At 44.8% G+C, this 19321-nt stretch overlaps 1 protein-coding gene across 1 annotated transcript in view; it reads right to left on the reverse strand.

Moving 5' to 3' along the window:
* The window catches only part of reln (reelin), a 97946-nt gene extending 83248 nt beyond the window's left edge, over nt 1-14698 (reverse strand). The window contains exon 1 of the mRNA XM_071897550.2: nt 14446-14698. Within this exon, the coding sequence (XP_071753651.2) occupies nt 14446-14698 (253 nt within the window). The remainder of the gene's footprint in view (nt 1-14445) is intronic.
* Between the last annotated feature and the right edge of the window lie 4623 nt (nt 14699-19321).

Here is a 19321-nt window from a genome sequence, read left to right on the forward strand (position 1 = left end):
AGGCCTCAAGCAGTACACAGATCCCATCTAAGTACCAGAGCTCCTCTAGGAGAATCTAAAGGGGTTGTGACAAGCTGTGGTTCTCTGATCTGGACTTGGTCTTCATCAATGAAATCCTGATCTTACAGAAGATGAAGAGAGAAAAGGTGAGAAAATACTAGAGGAAGGTGTAAGAATAGAATACAGCATGCAACATCCATAGAGGTGAGGATGACAGCAGTGAGCAACAAAGTGTGAGAACAATGTTTAGTTTTCCTGCATAATTGCACAGTAGTAATGAAGTAAAATCAGTACTTACACATCATTAAGCACAAAAGGAATATTATTCAGCATGAGATGCATAATTGCTGTATGCTGTAGCAGGGCATATTGTAATCGGGTTCAGGAACACCATGATTCTTTCCCTCTGTCGCTTGGTGACTGCCAGGAGTAGGAGAGTGAGCTGTCCTTATGATCAACACCATGTGTTCGGCAGACAGAGAAATGGTTTCATCCATCCAGTCCTGACAAGCACAGCATCTTCCCTCACTAATCAGAGCCATACTGAACATCCTAACACTATCAAAAGCCAAGGTGTTAAACAGGAGAACCATGTGTGGACACCGTGTGGCAACAATAAACATGAACAATCTTTATGTAAACTCATAGGCCAGAGGGGATAGATGCCGCTGCATAGTGCTTAGTCCTCCCGAGAGAAAATCTCAGGAATGCTTTGGAAAACACTAAAAGCCCAGTGAGCCTCAAAAACTGGGGTAAGGCCCAAACCTCAGTTCTTTATACAGTACACAGACGCACGACACACACTCTCTCACTCTCTCTCTCTCTCTCTCTCTCTCACACACACACACAGACAAAAAGTTCTATAAATACACTCTGTGGAAAAAAAATATCAATGGCTAGTTCAGTGACACCACTAAAGACCTGATAATGCACCACACACACACACAGAGACAAACCTCATCACATGGTTACATACTTGCACACAAACACACACAAACACACACACACAGGCAACAAACCAGCAAGCCAGCTGTGGAAGTGCACACAGAAAAAATGCAGACATTGGCTATAGCCCACCACCATTGCATAACAAATGCATTTCTTCCCCAACATTACGCTCCATCCCCACTCCCTTTACGTCTCACCTGCTCCATGGGCCCTGACAGGAAACAGGAAGTGGGTAATGAGGGCCAAGCCGTCAACCGCAGTCTACATAACCTCACTGCCCTGCTCTCCACTCTCACTCTCTGGCCTGCTATGTCTCTCTCAGGGACAACAGGCTACTTAGCCTGTGTGACCTCCATCCCTTCCCCACAGCTGGTCTGCCCCCCCCCTCACCCCCCCACCCCTCACAGATGCCTCACAACTGACCAAACAAGCTGTGACCGGAAGGCATCTGTCAAAGCTCATCTGCAGGCGAGGCCTCGGGACATGGATAGGGAAGTGCACAAACACTTAGAGGGACAGGGGCTCAATTCAACAGATAGGACACCCTTTCCATCTGATTTGACCCCCGTTGGCCACTGAAACCACATCCTTCGAATACCCACCGATACCACATCCTTCGAATACCCACCGATACCACATCCTTCTGAATTGAAGAAAGTAGTTCTTTACCACAACATGCTGAGAGAGAATCGCTATGATTCCTTACAATGGCACATCTATCGAACACCCACTCAATTAAATCGATCAAAGTTAACATTGACCTGGTCACTAGAGGTCAGCAATGCAATGATAAAGGACCCTTATATCAAGGTGCATTTGATTTGTCTCATATGAACTATTACTAGTGAAAAGTCTTTTATCTTTTGTCATAGTTCAGCAGTAGTCCTAGACTGTTTAAAAAACGATAGTGTTTTCATACAGGGCTATTTTTGATTTTGAGATGCTTGTCACCAGTGACATTCTTACGTCAATATTCCTTAGGTCACATTTTGAGGAAGACAATGGAACAGCACCATAAGCAATATACCTATATATCTAAAAGTAAATGCAAAGAATCTCATGTAGTCAAATCCAAGTTGACATGAGCCTTGCATGTATTCACTTATCAACTTATTGACTCAAACTCTATGACAGCATTGATATGTTAAATCAAAGAATCATTGAAACAAAATTACTAGCAATGCTATGGACAGTCATTTGCAACGTTTGAGAGTTTTTGCTCTACCTGCTGCTTTCTGAGTCTTCAGTTGATGGGGGAGTGCGCTCTGAGGACGCTTTCTGAGAAGTTACGGTAACATAACTGTTCACTATTCTCCAGATGTAAAATGGATCAAACACAACAAGCCACCAAAACAGATCCATGTTGCACTCATTCCTCCTGTAAATATTGTTTAATTCTGATAAGACTGTTGAACCATAGCATTGGCTATTAGCTAACAGGAAGCTAATTGAGTTCGCTAGCTTGTTTAACCTACAACCACTATAAGGAGTAACATTATTTCACAAACTACTATGACTATGCATTAAAATGTCTCTTGACACACAATTTCACATTATGAATATCTGTGTTAAAATGGTAACTCCCATTAGCCAGAGGTCAACTGCGTGAGTGTAGCTTGTTTGTGCTTTTAGTCAGCAAGTGAGAAGTGTGGGGTTTTTTGTGGAGAGTTGAGAATTAGGTGCAACCACTTTTCTCAAGAAAGGGGTACACGTGAGTGGCACGTGAGTGGCACACAACCCTTTGTGTTAGATGATGAAAATATTTTTTATTTTTTTTTAATTCCATTCAAAAACAGCACTTTAGGACTGACAGGGCAAAGAGGCAGCAGCTCAAGCCCCCTACCTACCCTATCAAGGACCCTACCTGTGCACGTGTTTGTGAATTTGAAACTTGATGACTTTGGCAACCTCTTGAGTCCTTGAATGGTAGTTTTTTACATCACTGCCGCAAAGACGACTTAATCCTCCCTCTGTCTCTGTGTGTGTGTGTGCCATCCAAAAACACCTCATAGTACTGCATCATGCACACATTCTTTGCATGGACCCAAGTCATAAACCCCTGACCACATTTTTTAGTGCCATAGTCTGCCTGCACCAACTTTTTGGGAGTTCGGCCCAATGGTCACCTTACCCAATATCTGACGAGAGGATCGGCATCAAAATTATCTCTGTGTGTCCAGTCGATATCTCTGTCGGGTGCACATGCTAACACTTTCGCATATTAAACAACCGTTGGCGATTAGCATTATCCGAAGTATGAAGATAGACTATTTAGTACCCTAATCCAAAGTTGATATTGTTTCTTATTCTATGGCCTGTAGATTCAGATCTTGTGAAAACATCATTCGTGAAGTCCATTACAAGTCAACAGCACAAAAACTTTAGCTTTCCGGCTAACTTTGTTCACTTTCTGAGTAAACAAAACAGTTACAGTCTAAGTCTTGTGGGAAGAGAGATCCTCCGGCATTGAAAGTGCATTCTTTTTGTTGAATTTATGTCTATTTTACCAATCCCCTAAACAAGCCTGTCAGCTTTATACGGGAGTCATTAAAATGTACTAACCATCCCGCCTTAGAGCTGTTACAAGTTCTCATTTTCTCACTTTTAGGATAATGCTAAACACCTACGGTTACTTAACAATGTGCATGGGATAGAGCTATCTACAGCACCAGACTCAGATGATTTTGGTGCCAATCCTCTTCTCACATTGCTTAAGGTGACCAATCGACCGAACTTCCAAAGTCGGTGAGCCTGTTGCTCCTGTGTACTAAAGGATTTCCGAGGGGCCCAGATAGTGAAATTATCCAATAGAAAGTGGTGATTATGCCACATATTTTACAAATAGTGACACATTTTGTGCTAATGTGTCTCAGTCAGCGGATGACTCAAGACACTTCCATTGAATTATTTATAAAAGAGATAAAATAGTCTTGTTCAAATTTTAAAAAGCACAATTTCCGAATTATCCTGCTCTTAGTTGTTGCTATATTTCCATCCCTGCAATCAAAACACTTCATATTCCAAGCTCACTGAGGCTTAAGAGATGAAAGAGAATAAGTTAGTACCAGGTGCAGCTGCCCTCCTCTTGGCCATCCTCATGGGTCTGACACTTCAAACTGCAGTTTTTATCAGCATATCAGCCTGGACTTTTGAACTGTTTGAGTCTTGTGACAAATGAAACAATTGGGGTTCACTTTATGTTGGACAGTATTTGTTAATTTTCCAAAAACAGATCCCGTTTATGTTGCATATGCAGGGTTGAAACAAAATTGGTAGCATAGATTATTTACTAAATGCAGTTGTGACTTCTAGGGGCCACAATCCACAGAGAAGCAACAACATAAAGTGGTGGTGTAATTATTGCATTGAAAATATTCACCTGGGATGATAATCTGCAAATAGATGCATCTTTTCCAAGCTGAAGAACAACATAAGCCCTCACAGTATGAGTCCACCTACCTGTACCATACTAACATCTGTAACTAGTGTGAATGTTGACTGCTGTGGAACATCTGGAGACACCTCTCTCCTGGAGCACCGGACAGCTGCTCTGCCTGTAAGCTCCTACTACTACTACTACTACACACACACACACACACACACACACAGCTCTAGTTTCAGCACCAGCTCAGGCTAAAGCTGCCTCCAGGGTGCCAGTCTGACAGCAGTCCCAACCATGTTTCCACTATCACTGATATAATAGCTTTAATATGAATAATGGAGCTGTCGCTTTACACAGAAGTTCACTTTACATCCCTGCTCTGCCGGTCTTTCTCAGCATCTCTTACACACCCTCCCTTTCTCTTACGCCATTTCAGCACTTGTTTTCTTCTCTAGGAGAGATCAAAATGTGACTCAACATGCAAAAACAGGAACAATGTGGGAGATCGTTTTTTGTTGTTGTTTTCATAGATTAGTGAACCTTGCATTCCGAGATTTTACATTGTATATTACATACTAGGGGTGAATAGATTATTCTATCTGAATTATTATTATTGAATCAAAGAAGTGAATTTTGATCAAACTTTTTGATCCGATGTAAAATGGGTCTCCTTTAAGACTAAATGAGCCACAGTTCAGGCCATTTTGTCATTCATCCACAAAAAATATCTTTAGATCTCTGATGGTTTCTAAAAATACACAATTGTACACAGATGTAGTTGAAAGACGACATGATGTCTTTTATTGAACTAGTAAATTAGAATTCAGTTCTCAATCTGAAAGTAATTCTAGAGTTTGGCAAATTCTTTAGAGAACTCAAAGACATCCTGGGAGCTGGAAAGGAAGGCAGGGTATTGTGCCTCAACATTTTGCTCTCCGCTCCCTGCTCTTTCTTGGCATGAAAATTACAGATTATGGCCAACTAAGTGAAAAAGTACTGACATCAGTCAAAGTCCAACGTGCCTCCATAGCTTTTGTGTATGGATGTTTGGGTGGAAAGACAGTGGCACAGGGTACGGAGGGGGGCTGCTTGGAGCAGAGTGGAAAAGATTGATTTCTAATTAACAGGCTGGTTGCAGTAATGAAAGACTAGATGGTCTCTACTGGCAGTGGATCAATGGGGAGCGTTTCCCCTGACATCCAGTCTTAATCACACCAGCTCAGCTTAACGAGAACACACTCATTGCTGTAATTAACGCTGCCCTGTTCCCTCCATTTACCCTCTCTCACCCCTACCTCCCCTCTGCCTTCTCCCCACAACTTAACCTCCACTTCAGACCTCTGCTGCCTTCAATCGATGGCAGAGATCACTCTATGATTCCCCCACTGTCTCAAGGCCTAGTGGCCCAGTAAGGAGAAATACCACTAGTGACTCTTCCAGAAAAACAAATGTGTTGAGTCAGTTACAAAGAGAGTGTGGTGTCCAGATGTTTCTGTGTTACTGTCTCACATGTTCCTTGTCTTAAACACTGTATATCCTGGCACATTCAAAGATGACAAAGGCTGCAATAACCAAACGTGATTGCCATCTCTGCTGGAAGCTGGGGAGGGGAACATGGTAATTGCTGTGGTGTGACTTAAGAGCCAGTCTCATTTCATATTCTTGGTCCCAATGGAAGTGAGCACTGAGGTGACAGGTGACAGAGGCATGCTGCCAGCTTCAGATCAATTTTGGGAGACGAGGTGAAGCCAAGAACGCAGGTCATCCAAAGACAGTGGCATTGTCCTGCCCAGTGTATAAATACAGTCCATCTCCCAGAGGACAGTAGTACGGTAGGGTGATGTCTCACTTATTCTCAGGCTCTATACCTCTCTCATTCTGCGTTTCACTCGCCAGTCACAGAGTATCTGACAAGCAGGACACAATCAAACACCTGATCCAGTGAGGTGTGAGACATGAAGTTCCACCGGGGAATTGTCCGCTCCTGGGTAGAAACAGACATTTTATTCATCTCAAACAAACTTGTCACTGGACCTCTCATCTACAAGGACCACATTTGAAGAGATTTCAGGGTTTTCTTTTTTTATCTGACCATAGGCATAGAAGTTGCACACATACTATCGGTGACATTTTAGTGAACCTGAAAGTGAAAGTAAGCTTGCCTTTTACTCATCTTGTTGACAAGCCCCACAAGTAAGATAGATGTACTAATCTTCATTATGGTCTTCTGGGAGCATTTTCTAATCCTGAGTCAGAGCTTTGGCGTACCGATGATGACTAGAACTGTGGGGGCTGGAGGTATGATGTTTAATAACTGGGAATTGGCAATGGAGCATTAGGGGGTTGGGGCATTTTTAGGCAGGGGGGCTGTAAACACCAACCCCCCATCTACACTGTCACTTCAGCATGAGCATGTGTGTGAGTTTGTGCATGTGTACGGATGTGTAATCTCCCTCTGCCAGGCCGCGGTGTCTCTCTGGGCAGAGTGGGTCTGGCTGTTTGAAGGGGGCTGGCGGGGAAGTGGGGGGTGGGTTTGGGCTGGGGCTAATCCGCCTGTGCCACGCGCCGTGTGCCCAGCACCCAACCAGCCGCACCGTGCCGCCTCCTCTGTAGTGGGTCCATTGGAGTGCTACATGGCCCACTGAATGCTATCAGCACAGACGACACACTGCCCCCCAAGCAGGGATTACAGCTCTCTCAATGGAGGCGCCAGGAGGAGGATCCAGAGCAGGAGGAGGAGAAGAAGGAGGAGGAGGAGGTACACAATCCTCCGACAGCAGCTCCATTCTCTACAAGGAAGAGGCCATCGGCAAAGCTGACACGCCAATCAACAGAGGCTGGGAAACCACCCCATGAGAACAAGACGTCCAGCAAGAAGGAAGGGGAGGAGGGAGGAAAGGCTTAAAAAGGACCCATCACTTCTCAAAAGCAGGCTTAGAGCCACTTGGTACTCCTGAAGGAGAATGAACACTGGCCCATTGTTCTGAGGTAGATTGAGGTGGGGGCATTAGCATGAGTTTGCATAGACAGACTGAGCTCTTAACTGCATATGCAGATCTTGTATTTGGGCATTCTGTGAAAGGAGAAAAAAAACTTTCTAATTATGTTTACAACCTGTTTGTAAGTTGAAAGTAGACATCAAAGAGGCAGAGGAAAAGAGGGGAAAACTGGAATGTGCCAATAAAGAGTACTTTAAATACACTTTAGAAGGGTGCGTCCCCTGTGTGTTCTATTGGAAAACTTAGGCAGTAAATATAGTGTGGTTGAGATTCATCCTCACACCCTCAGGGTCTAGAGTATGTAATGTGTGCAATGTGAGCTGGTGTACTGTCTCTGTAATTTACCACAGAAAATTGAGGTATTCACGATGGTTGAAAAACAGCATTCCTCATCAAACTAAATCTTTAGCATCAACAGGAATTTGAGGAAGAAATCCTAACTTTAACAGAAATGCTGAGTACCAAATGGTTTATGCTTCAGGGATGGAAAAAACCAATGAGGTCCTCATCTTTTGGGTGGTTTACATTTTGCTGAGGTTGTACCAGGACTGGACTCTCAGTTGGTGCTCATGCAGTCTAAAACTTTACCCTGCAAACACCAGAAACGGAGAGGAGGGAAGGGCTAGGGAATAGGTGAGGGTAGGACAGGAGGAGGAGGAGGGAGCCTAGCATCTGTGCACCCCAGCTTGCGTTATCAACGGAGAGGTACTCCAGCTCAGGCCAAACCCAACAGGCAAGCACACACTCCACCATCCTGAAAATACTTACGCCCACCCGTCTGCCCACTCACTAAAGTGACTGAAAACACAACTCGCATTTGCTTGTTAAGAGCTTTCTTGTTTTGGCTGGAAAATGAAAGGGGTGAGGAAATTGAAAATAAAAAATGTAAGAGTTCCATGTCGCCTGCCCAGATAAGCCTGGCACAGGCACACACCGCTGCCTGGCAGACGTCCCCTCACTGCCACCATCTTTAGCTCTTTCCACCACACCTGGCACCACGCTGGCATCATGTTGGCATCACCCTGGCGAAGGCTAACAATGTCACCGTTATCTGAGGCGATTCTCCGTACCCTGATGCAGTAAATCAATTTTCCAGAAATGTAGCTTATGTGTGGCATCTGACCATGAATTCAAAGCACTGGGCCAACTATCACTGCTTCCAATACTCTGGAGCTGCTGCAGCTCACTGCCTCTTTATGAGAAAGTACTGAGGGCAGGAAACAGAGCAAATGTGTCCTTCACTGCAAGCCAGTTGTAGCGTAATTACTTTGTCATAGGTTTATATTGTAATGGAATAGAGCCTGTTATTATGAAAACAATTTGACATAGCCACTTAGCACCTAGCAGAGGGAAAATACTGGGCTCATATTCATGTTCTCGTGTCACATCCTGTTGTGAAGTCAACACAAAGCATTTTAATAGTCTGCTGATCAGGACATTCGTGTTTAGCCAGTGGAACATCTGACCTGTCCGTCTGTCATGATGGATCACCCACTAAGAGTTAAATGCTGTGTGCATGGCCAAGCGTGCATGTGTGACAAAAGGAAGATTCCCGATGAATATCCATTCTCATTTCTCACCCATCTGCTCCTTCAAATGAAGGAAATGGGCATATCTGGATGAATACAATGCTCTTTAAATGGTTCATCATTCAATGTCCGCAACAGCACAATACAAAGACAGCACACCCAAACACACCCAGCAAGCCCATACAAACAGTGATACACTTGACACACTTCTCTCTACCCAGTGTAGTGACCTATTCAGACAAAGCAGCAGGAGGCAGAGAGGCTGAAGAGCTGGGGAGCTAATGAATGCATGGGTTTGGGCCTCTTGAAAGTGCTGGTGCTATTAGCACGTTGCTTTTCCCTTGCTCACAGGAGAGCCCTATTAAACCATTAACCCCTTTTCCCCTCTACTCTTCCCTCCCTCTCACCTCCTTTCCAGTCTCCCCGTTCCCCTAAACTGGCTGTCTGCCTGAAAACTAGGCCAGTCTGCTGTTGGTTCACTGACCGATGCCTGCCGCAGCGTAAGAAATCCCTGAAGTTTTCCTGGCTCTTTAAATAGATAAACATACAGTGGCTACAGCCAAGCTGAACAGACATGTAAGGATCACTTGACTGGTGGAAAGGGAAAGTAGGTGCAGGGCGGATGTTGTTCCTTCTCTTCGCCACCAGCCAAACCTAATCACTCCACAGGAACAGAGCTCTCAGAGACGCAGCACTGACAAGGAGAGGTCAGAGGTCAAAAAGCAGACACTCAACAGTCCCTTCAGAGGTTAAGTGTTGCAGAAGGCGATGATGACATCCGAGGGGCTGCTGAAGTCACACCAGACGGATGTCATTTTGGCATTCAGTCAAAAGACAAAGTAGACTGTGACCGCCTGTTTGTGAAGCCTTAAAGATGGGCCCCATGTTTCCATGATGCCTCTCTGTCATGGCTTTAATGAACTGACCGTAGTAAGATTATATCTGCTTTTCCACAGCATTATCAGGGCCTTGTATCAGTGACCTTCACTTAGACACGTGTGACTTGTTGTTCCACAGACATCAGTCAACAGCACACTAACAGAACAGCTCCACCAATCACGACAAGTAATCAACATCTCTGATAGATAATGGCTTCCCTCACATTGCAGGGCACATTGAGTTGTGTCTGCCGGTTGGCAGGAGAGCTGTTGAAGTAATTCAGTATTTCTAATCTGATAGGTTATCATGGGAAGAGCTGATGGCATTTTGTGGGGATGAATTTATCTCCAAGTTCCCATTAAGAATGTCATTTAGTGGCAACGTCCAAATCTCCTTGAAATGTTGATTGTTTCTCCGGCCTCTTCAATCATTTGCACATGAAAAGCTCCATGGAGCAGGGACTGTCGTAGACACCATTGACAGATTAGCGATGGTCATTTCAGCCTGTACTGTCAACTGGTTCTCTAAGCAGCTCTCTTGTTTTTCCCTCTGTTACTTTCTCTCACTCCCCTGTTGCTCCTTCTGTTTCTCCACCAGCACTCTATTGGCACATTGTGGTAGAGACACACTACTGAATCCCATTGAATGTTGTTTGGTTTTCAGTAGTGCAGAGGAACAATGAATGTGGTGAGAGTGAGAGCCATGCTGCCTACCTGAGCCTGCCTGCCTCAGCAGGGGCTTGAGTGAGTGCCTCTCATTCAGTGCTTTACACTGACATCAATAACCCTGCCTGAAATACACACACACACACCAAAACACACACACACACACACACACACACACACATAAAGTATATGCAAATCCACACACTGCACATACAAGCACTCACTTAAGCTGCTCAAACACCATAAACACAAAAAGACAGACTAATTGACACCAGACAAAACAGTGCATTCTGTACATACAAACATACGCTGTGCTTGAAACCGCTGGCATAATAAACACAACTGTAGCTTTCATCACAAGTGCACACATCATCACAAACTAAGATGAAATCCACAGAAAAAATGGCATAAATTCCTTGACATACAAAGACACACAATCAATCTCACTGGCCCCATTTCCCTTCATGCACCTCCATTTTTCCAGCTATTCTCTACTGACTTGCCAAGGACACCGTACCGCACTGCCATTCCCCCACCAATCTTTTCCATTGTGCTTTCTAATCGTACTGCATAATACTGTAGAAGCATGCCCCCCCCCTCCCCCCTCCTCCTCATAATTAGAATCCAATGTGCTTTACTGGCAAGGCCATGATGTCAAATACCAAAACAGTCTGTTTGGAGGAATTCCTCCTCTTCCTCTTCTACCATTGCTGTGTCACTATCCCTCCTTGAACATTGTTGTTCATCTATGAAAATGTTAATGTAAGTTTTCCAAAGGGGGGCAAGAAAGGACAGGAATGAAAAACAGCACTGCTTAACAGTGTTTAGAAACAGGGCTCTGGATTTTGTATTCTCACTTTTCCTCTTACAAACATAAGGTTGTTTTATGGAGAACATCTCACATTCTCACAGCAGTCAGAGTAAAAAGAGGTCAGAGGCAAAATAAAAAAAAAAAAGCTACTTTGAGATGACTGGAATAAAGAACTGCTTCCTGAGTGTAGCGAGAGTGGTCCAAATGGGTCTTTTGGATATTTAGAGGACAGGCCCCAATCCCAGTGTGTGACCTTACTGCTTCTCACTTCTCTTTCTCTTTTGAAAGATAACACTGTATGTGGGCAGTGTGCGGTGCCTTGTGTGTGTGAGAGAGAGTTGGTTTGTATAAGAATTGACCCTAGAGTCTTAATGCAATCACACACTTTACACAGAGCTTTTCATTTCCTCTCTTTCTGTTTCCCAGTAGTTCAGAGCATGTCTGTTTTCATTTTGTCCACTATGACCCTGCCAATACACCCACCCTCTGAAACATCCCACAGAGTAACGCAACCTCTCCCGTTTAATTCATCCTGATGGAGGAACACAAGACACACATCCACAACACACACACACACACACACAGAGAGTACACTGCCCACACACGGCCTTATCACTCAAAGCAAGAGAAAAGCGAGAGGCAGTGAGGTCAGGTCAGAAACACAATTACAGCATATTGGCCACACAGAATCTTGCCCCAAGTAGGCACAAAATGCTAAGACCCACATCCATATATATATATATATATATATACACTGAATAGGAATATCTGATACAGGTTAATAGTTATTTGTGGTTCTTTGAGAGACTGACCTCATCTCTCTTTTATAAAAGATCCCCAGTCTCTATTCCTTTTCTAACTTTCCCTCCCTCCGTCAACCTCTCTCCTTCTCACTCCACACCACGGCCAGCGTCTCTAATGCCTTCCGCCCACCATTTCCACATGCAGCTCTCTCAGTGGTTAGATCACACACTGCTTTTAGAAGATTAAACCAACTGCAATCCAAGACTAGGGCCCACAGAGTACATAAAAAAACAAACAATCGAGATCAAATCAAATAAAAGAAATGTGCAAAAACACGAAACAGAGCTCATTTGCAGAAACAAACAAAACCCAGCAGGAGAACACTTCCACTGCCCTTCTCCATCACATCGCCAGCAGTCCTATTTTACTGCTTTCTCTTTTTTGTATCTATCTCTCTTATTCTATTTTTAGTAGAGTAGTCAGTTACGCATCCACCCTCAATCCTCCACCTGTATATGTAGCCCTCAAACCACCCAAGCCTTCCACAATAAGCCTGGCGGTGGCAGTGGCAAGAACATGTAAAGCTGCATGTAACCATTAGACTTTGAGGGGATGAAAGAGAGAGGGAGAAAGAGAGAGAGAGAGAGAGAAAAAGAGAGACTGGGATTGCTCCTGATTGCACAAGTAAGCACACAGCCCGCCACGTCTCACTTGCTCACTTGCCATTTATCCTTCCATCCCCATGCAAACTCAGTCAAAACCCCAGAAATTTAACAATGAGCTGCCATCATGTGCCAAAATACGGAACGGAAAAAAAAGTGAGAGCAGCTTGGAGCCCTGTCATTTTTCCATGCAAGCCCCGCTGTTGGTATCTTATCTGCTCAATCCTCTCATCGTCATTTAAATCTCCCCCTACTCCATCCGATCCCAGCCCCGGCCCTATTTAAATCTCTCCCTCCTCCCAGTCCACCACATTTCTAATGCTAATTATTTAAACCTCTCCGTGCGTTCTATCCCTCCCATCCAACAGCTAGTTATTCAAATCTCTCCCCACCCGCTCTCCCTACAAGCCCGGCCCCAGTTAAAAGGTGCTTGACTGAAGGGTTGATCCGGGCTGTTATTTTCAGACAGAGGATAATACCGCTTCTTCCAGACTCCTCTCCTTTTCCGCTCTGTTTTCCTGGCCCTCTCCACATCCTTCTCTTTCTATATACAATTACACAAACTCTTTTGAACATATCCCTTTTGAATCCAAGAGGTTTATTTGCCATGATAATGGAATGCAGTTATTAACAGTGAGGGAACAGTGTAATAAAATCAGTGTTTGTCATTTCAAATCAGGCAACAGTAAAGACAGGATTAGCGGATATGGGGCAATGTACACAAAATGTGTATATATTCGGGAAGTGAGAGATAACAAGGAATATACATAAAATGTGTATACATCCGAGAACTTAAAAGATAAGATAATGTTATCTTAGAGAAGAGAATAGCTTCTATGGGAATGTGGACTAAGCCGGTCTGTGCTGGCCTCTGCGGGTCATTGTCCTCAGAGTTAAGTGAGTGGCAAGAGTGAGGGACTGAGGAATGATGACACAGTTTGGGAGGTCAGAGGGGATCGTTTTCCTGGACCAGGTGCCAGCGCATCAGAGCCTGGGAAAGGGGACATCATTTTCAATCTATCACACTCATCTATCACATAGTTTTCTTCTTAATCTGATCTTAATTTTCAGTTAGAGCAGCTCTTTCTGTTTCTCTTTCTCTCGTGCTCTGTTTCTCTATTCCTCCCTTGCTTTCCCACTCTCTCTCTCATTCAGTTGGAGAGATCTCTCTGTTAGTCCTGTAGAGAAGCCACCTACACATGGAGCATCAGGATCACAGCTCAGTGAAACACCAAAGCTGCTCACGGCACTGAACAGGAGTCCCACTCAGCATCAATACTTATTGCAGTTACATAAATGCCCGTTTCCGACTACAGACACCCCACACAAACTACACACTCCCATATGCACGCACATCAGCTCCAGACTGCCTCATGTGTGAAGCAAAACACCTGCTAGAAAATACATGCACTGTACACAAAGCGGTTGTCAGTCTAGATCATGTAGTTGAGGTTCTACATTATACATTTATACATTATTTTTAACAATGTCTCTTTTTGCCTAATTAACATTTTAGTATATTTCCGCAATGTGTATTCGTCTTCAAATGCGAAAAAATATCACCCATGCTTTAACAAAAGTCTTTTCGCCTGTTTTTGTTCATGACAAAATCAAAAATCCATCTTGAAATAACCAAAACATTGTAAAATGTATAAATTTTCATCCATTTTGGCTTCAAAATTGAAATAAAAAAGGAATGAAGGAATGACATTTTTTTTCCTATCATACAACACTGATATTAACAGACTTGCTGAGACAATAGATCCCAATCTCCTCACTCAGCATGCATGGGAAAGATGTGGACGCTGTAGGGGGGGTGTGCTCACCTTGGTACTCCTGTCCGGGGGTGTAGGCGGTGGGGCTGCCGGTGATCTGGAGGGTGAGGAGCACCTCTCCCCCGCCTTCTGTCACCCCGACTCCCTCCAGCTCCCCGTGGTGGGTGCACAGGAAGAAGAAGGGGTTGAAGCGGGGGTAGAAGCTCGCAGGGGGGGCCCCAAAATCCACGCTGCTGCTCCCCAAGACCAGGGCCAGCAGGGCACAGCCTAGGGCACCCCCGAGAGAGGCCCACGCCATGGCCATCCGCCCTCACAAAGCGAGGGAGTGGTGGCGGGCGAAGAAGAGGTGAGGAGTGAGAGTGATGAGTGGGAGTAAGCGAGACACAGGTAGAGTTCCAGAGGATCGCTTTTGGAGTCCACAGGTCGGTCGAGTTGGAGAAAGTCCAAAAGTGTGCGTGAGTGTGTGTGTGTGTGTGTGCGCGCGTGTGTGTGTATGTGTAATATTGTGCGTATGAGTGTGAGGGTTTGGCCGTCAGGAAAACTGTAGAGCTCTGTTCTTCTGCTTCCTCTCTCTCTCTCCTCCCTTCACTCTCGGGGAGTTCAGAGCTTCGCCTGTGCTGTCCTGCTCCGGCGTTTAAATACCTCACCCCCTCCCTCTGTTTCCCTCTCTCCTCCCACCCTCCCTCCCTCCCTCTCTCTCTCTCTCTCTCTCTCTCTTTCTCTCTAACACCAGCTCCACGCGTGCTGTATGCGCTCTACGAGACGGCCTCCCTCCTCTCTCTCATCCAGCTCTTCTCTCCTCCCTCTTTTCTGTCAGTCTATCACTCTGCCTTTTTCCTTAATCTCTCCCTCTCTCTCGCTCTCCCTCTCTCTGACTCTGTCTCTCTTTCTCCTTATCTCTCACTAAACCACTGTATTACTCCACGTTGCACTCTTGTATCCCTCTCCCGAGACCTTGGCTGTCTTATCTCTATGCATCTGTTAGTTTCTTCATCCCCAACCAGCCCTCTGACAGATCCCTCTCACTCTCCCCTCTCTTTCCTTTGTCTTTCTGCCCATCCACCAGGCTGTCTCCTCCTCTCCCACCCACTATCACACCTCCCTTCTCCCTCCCCTTCCCCTCTCTTCACCTCCCTCTCCTCCCCTCTGTCTCTCTCTGCTGCTCTCCCACTTAGCCCCCCCCCCTTCCGATCTCCATAACCCTCTCCCTCTTTTTCCAACCCTGCACCTCTCTCTCTCTCTCTCTCTCTCTCTCCCTCGTCTTTAGCTCTCAAATTTGTTTTTCTTCTTCTCCACTGTTGCTTTTTTTCATGGGTTTTCCATCAGAATCTCCTTTTCCACAGGATTCTCCAACTTTTTTCCCCTGACTGTCAAAGCTGTGTGCGCCGCCTCTCTCTGTTCTAGATTAACCCGCCACTACAGTGCAGACACCGGCCATAATGCCGCTGTCTCTGCCCCATCTGCCTCTACCCCAGCTCACCAAATGATGGCTAAGTATCTCTCTAACACCCTGTACACCCCCCCCCCTCTCTCCCCTCCATCTCTCTCTCTCTTTTTCTTCCTGGAATAAACACAAACAACATGAAGCTGCACCCCTCCCACATCTCAGCCACATACTCCCTCCATCTGTCTGTCTGTCTGTCTGTGTTTCTCTCTCTCCCTTTCTCTCTCTCACACACACACTCTCTCTCTCTCTCTCTCTCTCTCTCTCTCCTCCTCCATCTCTCACTGTGTGTGTAAGTGATACAGTATGGCCCCCCATCCTATTCTCTCTACAGACCTTGTGGACACAAACAGATTCTTTTTCATTTTCCCAGTGCATCACAAACACACACATTTTCCCAGTGGCTATACAATCCCTTCTATGCTAAAAGTCCAAAGCGAAAAAGCGTATTAAATGCATTATTACGGTAAAAGGGGAATGTAAAGAACTTGCTGTTAACACCGTTGAACACTTCCTCTGGCGTTTCTCCTTAGCTGCCTGCTGGGTTTGTGTGGTTAAGCGCCTGTTACAGACATAAACACTCCCCAGCCAGCTAGCTGCACACACACAGGGCCAGTTCATGTCCAAACACCCGACTAACACACAGCAGGAGCACACAGCCAGGCCGCTATGGCCAGATGCTTTCACAGTCTTAACCCTGGGTCACACACACCACACATACATACATGCAAACAGACATGCCCACACAGATGTGTACATACGCACATACACCTGCAGATACACAGTCGCACATGCTAGCAAACAAGCAAGGACATGCATGTGCACTCTTATTCACACACACACACACACACACATATATATATATATATATATATATATATATATATATATATATATTTCTACCCATTTCATTATTTCTTGTTTGTCTCCACTTTAGTCTGAAGAGTGATTTATTTTAGGCTCAAATGATGTATTTCACCTGCCAGGCCAGCTGCTGATCCCTAGCCAGCTCCAGTCAGCATGTTTATTCTCATCAGCCATCTTGACGTCCAAATGCCTCGACAAAAGACAAATATTATGCAACTTTAAAGGGGAGCACCACTCATTTTGAGAATTTCTATTGCTCTGGGCAGTCCAATCAATGTTTGTGAACACAAATAACTCTCAGAACTCTTATTAATAACGCAGGAAACAGAGAAGTAAGACTAAACTATACAGCCTGGAGCTGCTTCATATACAATCAATGACAGGCTGATTCTGTGGACCCAAAGAATTAGTTTTTATACCAAAATGAGCTTTGTTCTATAGTAGTTGTGTTGGTTCTGCAAAAAATGCACCCCTACACCAAGAAAATCCCCTTAAAATCCACTAAAATCACCTTTACAGTGTTTCACAATTCATTCTCCACGGAGCAGCTCCAGACTTTATGCCTGATGACATCATATGTTTGTGTCTTACTTCCCAGTTTCTGGCTTTGGGAGAGAGTTGTTCATTTTCAGATATTGACTGGAGTCTTCTAGACTACGGGCATTACATATAGGAATGAACAACTCTCCCCCAAAGTCTAAGAAAGCCTAAAGAACTAAGACTCGAAATTGTGGTCTTTAGTGAAGTTCCCCCTTAAAATTTGATAGTACGGGCTAGAGGAGGCCGTTTAATCTTGTCTCTGGAGAGGTCTACATCACAGTTGCTCAACAGAGAAAGCAATTCTTTATCACATACAGTACATTCTTATTTCTGTGACCAAACTCCCTGCTGCTTCTATTGCCCATGAGTCAGCACAACGTTAGAAGGCAAAAAAAATGATGTGGAAAGCATGAAAGCGGGTCCATAAGGAACAGGTGTGTTATTGCAAAACATTGCAAGGTATGTTTCAGTATATCACAACATCTGTGTGTGCGTGTGTATGTCGCTACTGGGAGAACAGCAATGAAAAAGAAAAGAAAGTACAGTAAGAAAGAGTGTATGGTCCAACTGAAGGCAGTAACTTTCCAGAAGCAGTGTGTGTCCTCCCCAGCTGCTCTACCAGGTCAGCTAGGTGGGCCAGTCTGCTGAGATTGGAGAGAGGGGTCAGAGGTTATCTCAGTCCTCCTCTGCTGTTCCTCACAACCAGCCCACAGCCACCCTCCAGCTCCTCATTGGCTTAATTAAGCACTTTTAATTAATCTCACTGCTTTAACTCGCCGGTGAGACTTCTTGAAGGGCTTAAGCTGGAAGTCCATATGTGCGGCTTCGATAGCACTCTGCTCCGTAACTGTGGCCACAGTTGCAGCCCTGAGCTCACACTGCAAAAAAAAAAAAAAATATCCATCTTAACTTTTAAGCTAGATGTTTCATCTTGCATTCAGTCTTAGTGTTTTTATTGAAATAAGTGGAAAAGTCTGCCCGTGAGGAGACTTTATTTAGTTGCAAGCAAGTCACCTTGCTTCAGGGGTTTTCGAGAAGTGGCAGCATCTTGAAACAAGCGGGTCGATCTGCCTTACTCCCAGGTGATGTTACTTATTTCAATTTTCAAAACAAGTGAAATTATCTCACCCCACTGGCATATGTTTTTCATTTTAAGAAAACAATTTTTTAAAAAGACTGAATATAAGATTAAGTCAATTTTTCAAATTAATATGTTTTGCTGTACATGTCCCATTAGGTACTTCACGAAAAATGAAAATCATAGCTACAGTTCATTAGTTCTGAGCTATTTCCACAACATGAACACAAGCACAGTGAATACTAAATGTTTCCACTGTGGGATAGCGTATTGTGTACTGATGAGAACTGAGCAACAGCCTGTAACTGGAGCACAGAGGTTCACACTATGGAAGGCAGTGCAAAGCTGTAGTGCATTGCCCATGCCGCTTATAGTGTCACATTAGAAAGAATGAGGGTTGTGTGTGAATGGTCTTCAGATGGGACATATGTGCTGTCCATAGGTTACCAAAGGGGGTAATTGTGTCATAGTTCATGATTTTAAAATGTGTGAGTGTGCCCGCGTGTGTCTGTGTGAGTGTGTGTGTGTGTGACCCTCCGCAGCCTTCTCTGAGCGGCTGGCAGAGATCGGTCACAGCACAGCGCTCACCGTCTGTTCCACACTCTCCCCCTGCTGAATACACATGCTCACACTGCTCACACACACACACACACTTGCCCAAAATGAGGAACCTTGACATGGTGAACAACATCCCAGTGCATCTAGAGAAAATGAGCACCAGCAACAGTGTTTTGATGCTCGAGAGAAACAGAAAGAGAGAGAGAGAGGTGGGTAGTGTGTGTGCCAGGAGAGCCATCTGTTTTACCTGTAGCAGTCTTTATTAACAGCAACACACATCCATGTACCTGATGGCCTTTGTGTTTTCTCCATGTAGGTCCTGTCCTTCATCCATCCCTATTACACCATGGCCATTCTGCAGCCCCCTCCCCACTGCATACACACACACACACACACACACACACACACACACACACACACACACACGCTTGCATGCAAAC

This window comes from Centroberyx gerrardi, chromosome 4, assembly GCF_048128805.1.
Source record: "Centroberyx gerrardi isolate f3 chromosome 4, fCenGer3.hap1.cur.20231027, whole genome shotgun sequence".
Lineage (NCBI taxonomy): Eukaryota > Metazoa > Chordata > Actinopteri > Beryciformes > Berycidae > Centroberyx > Centroberyx gerrardi.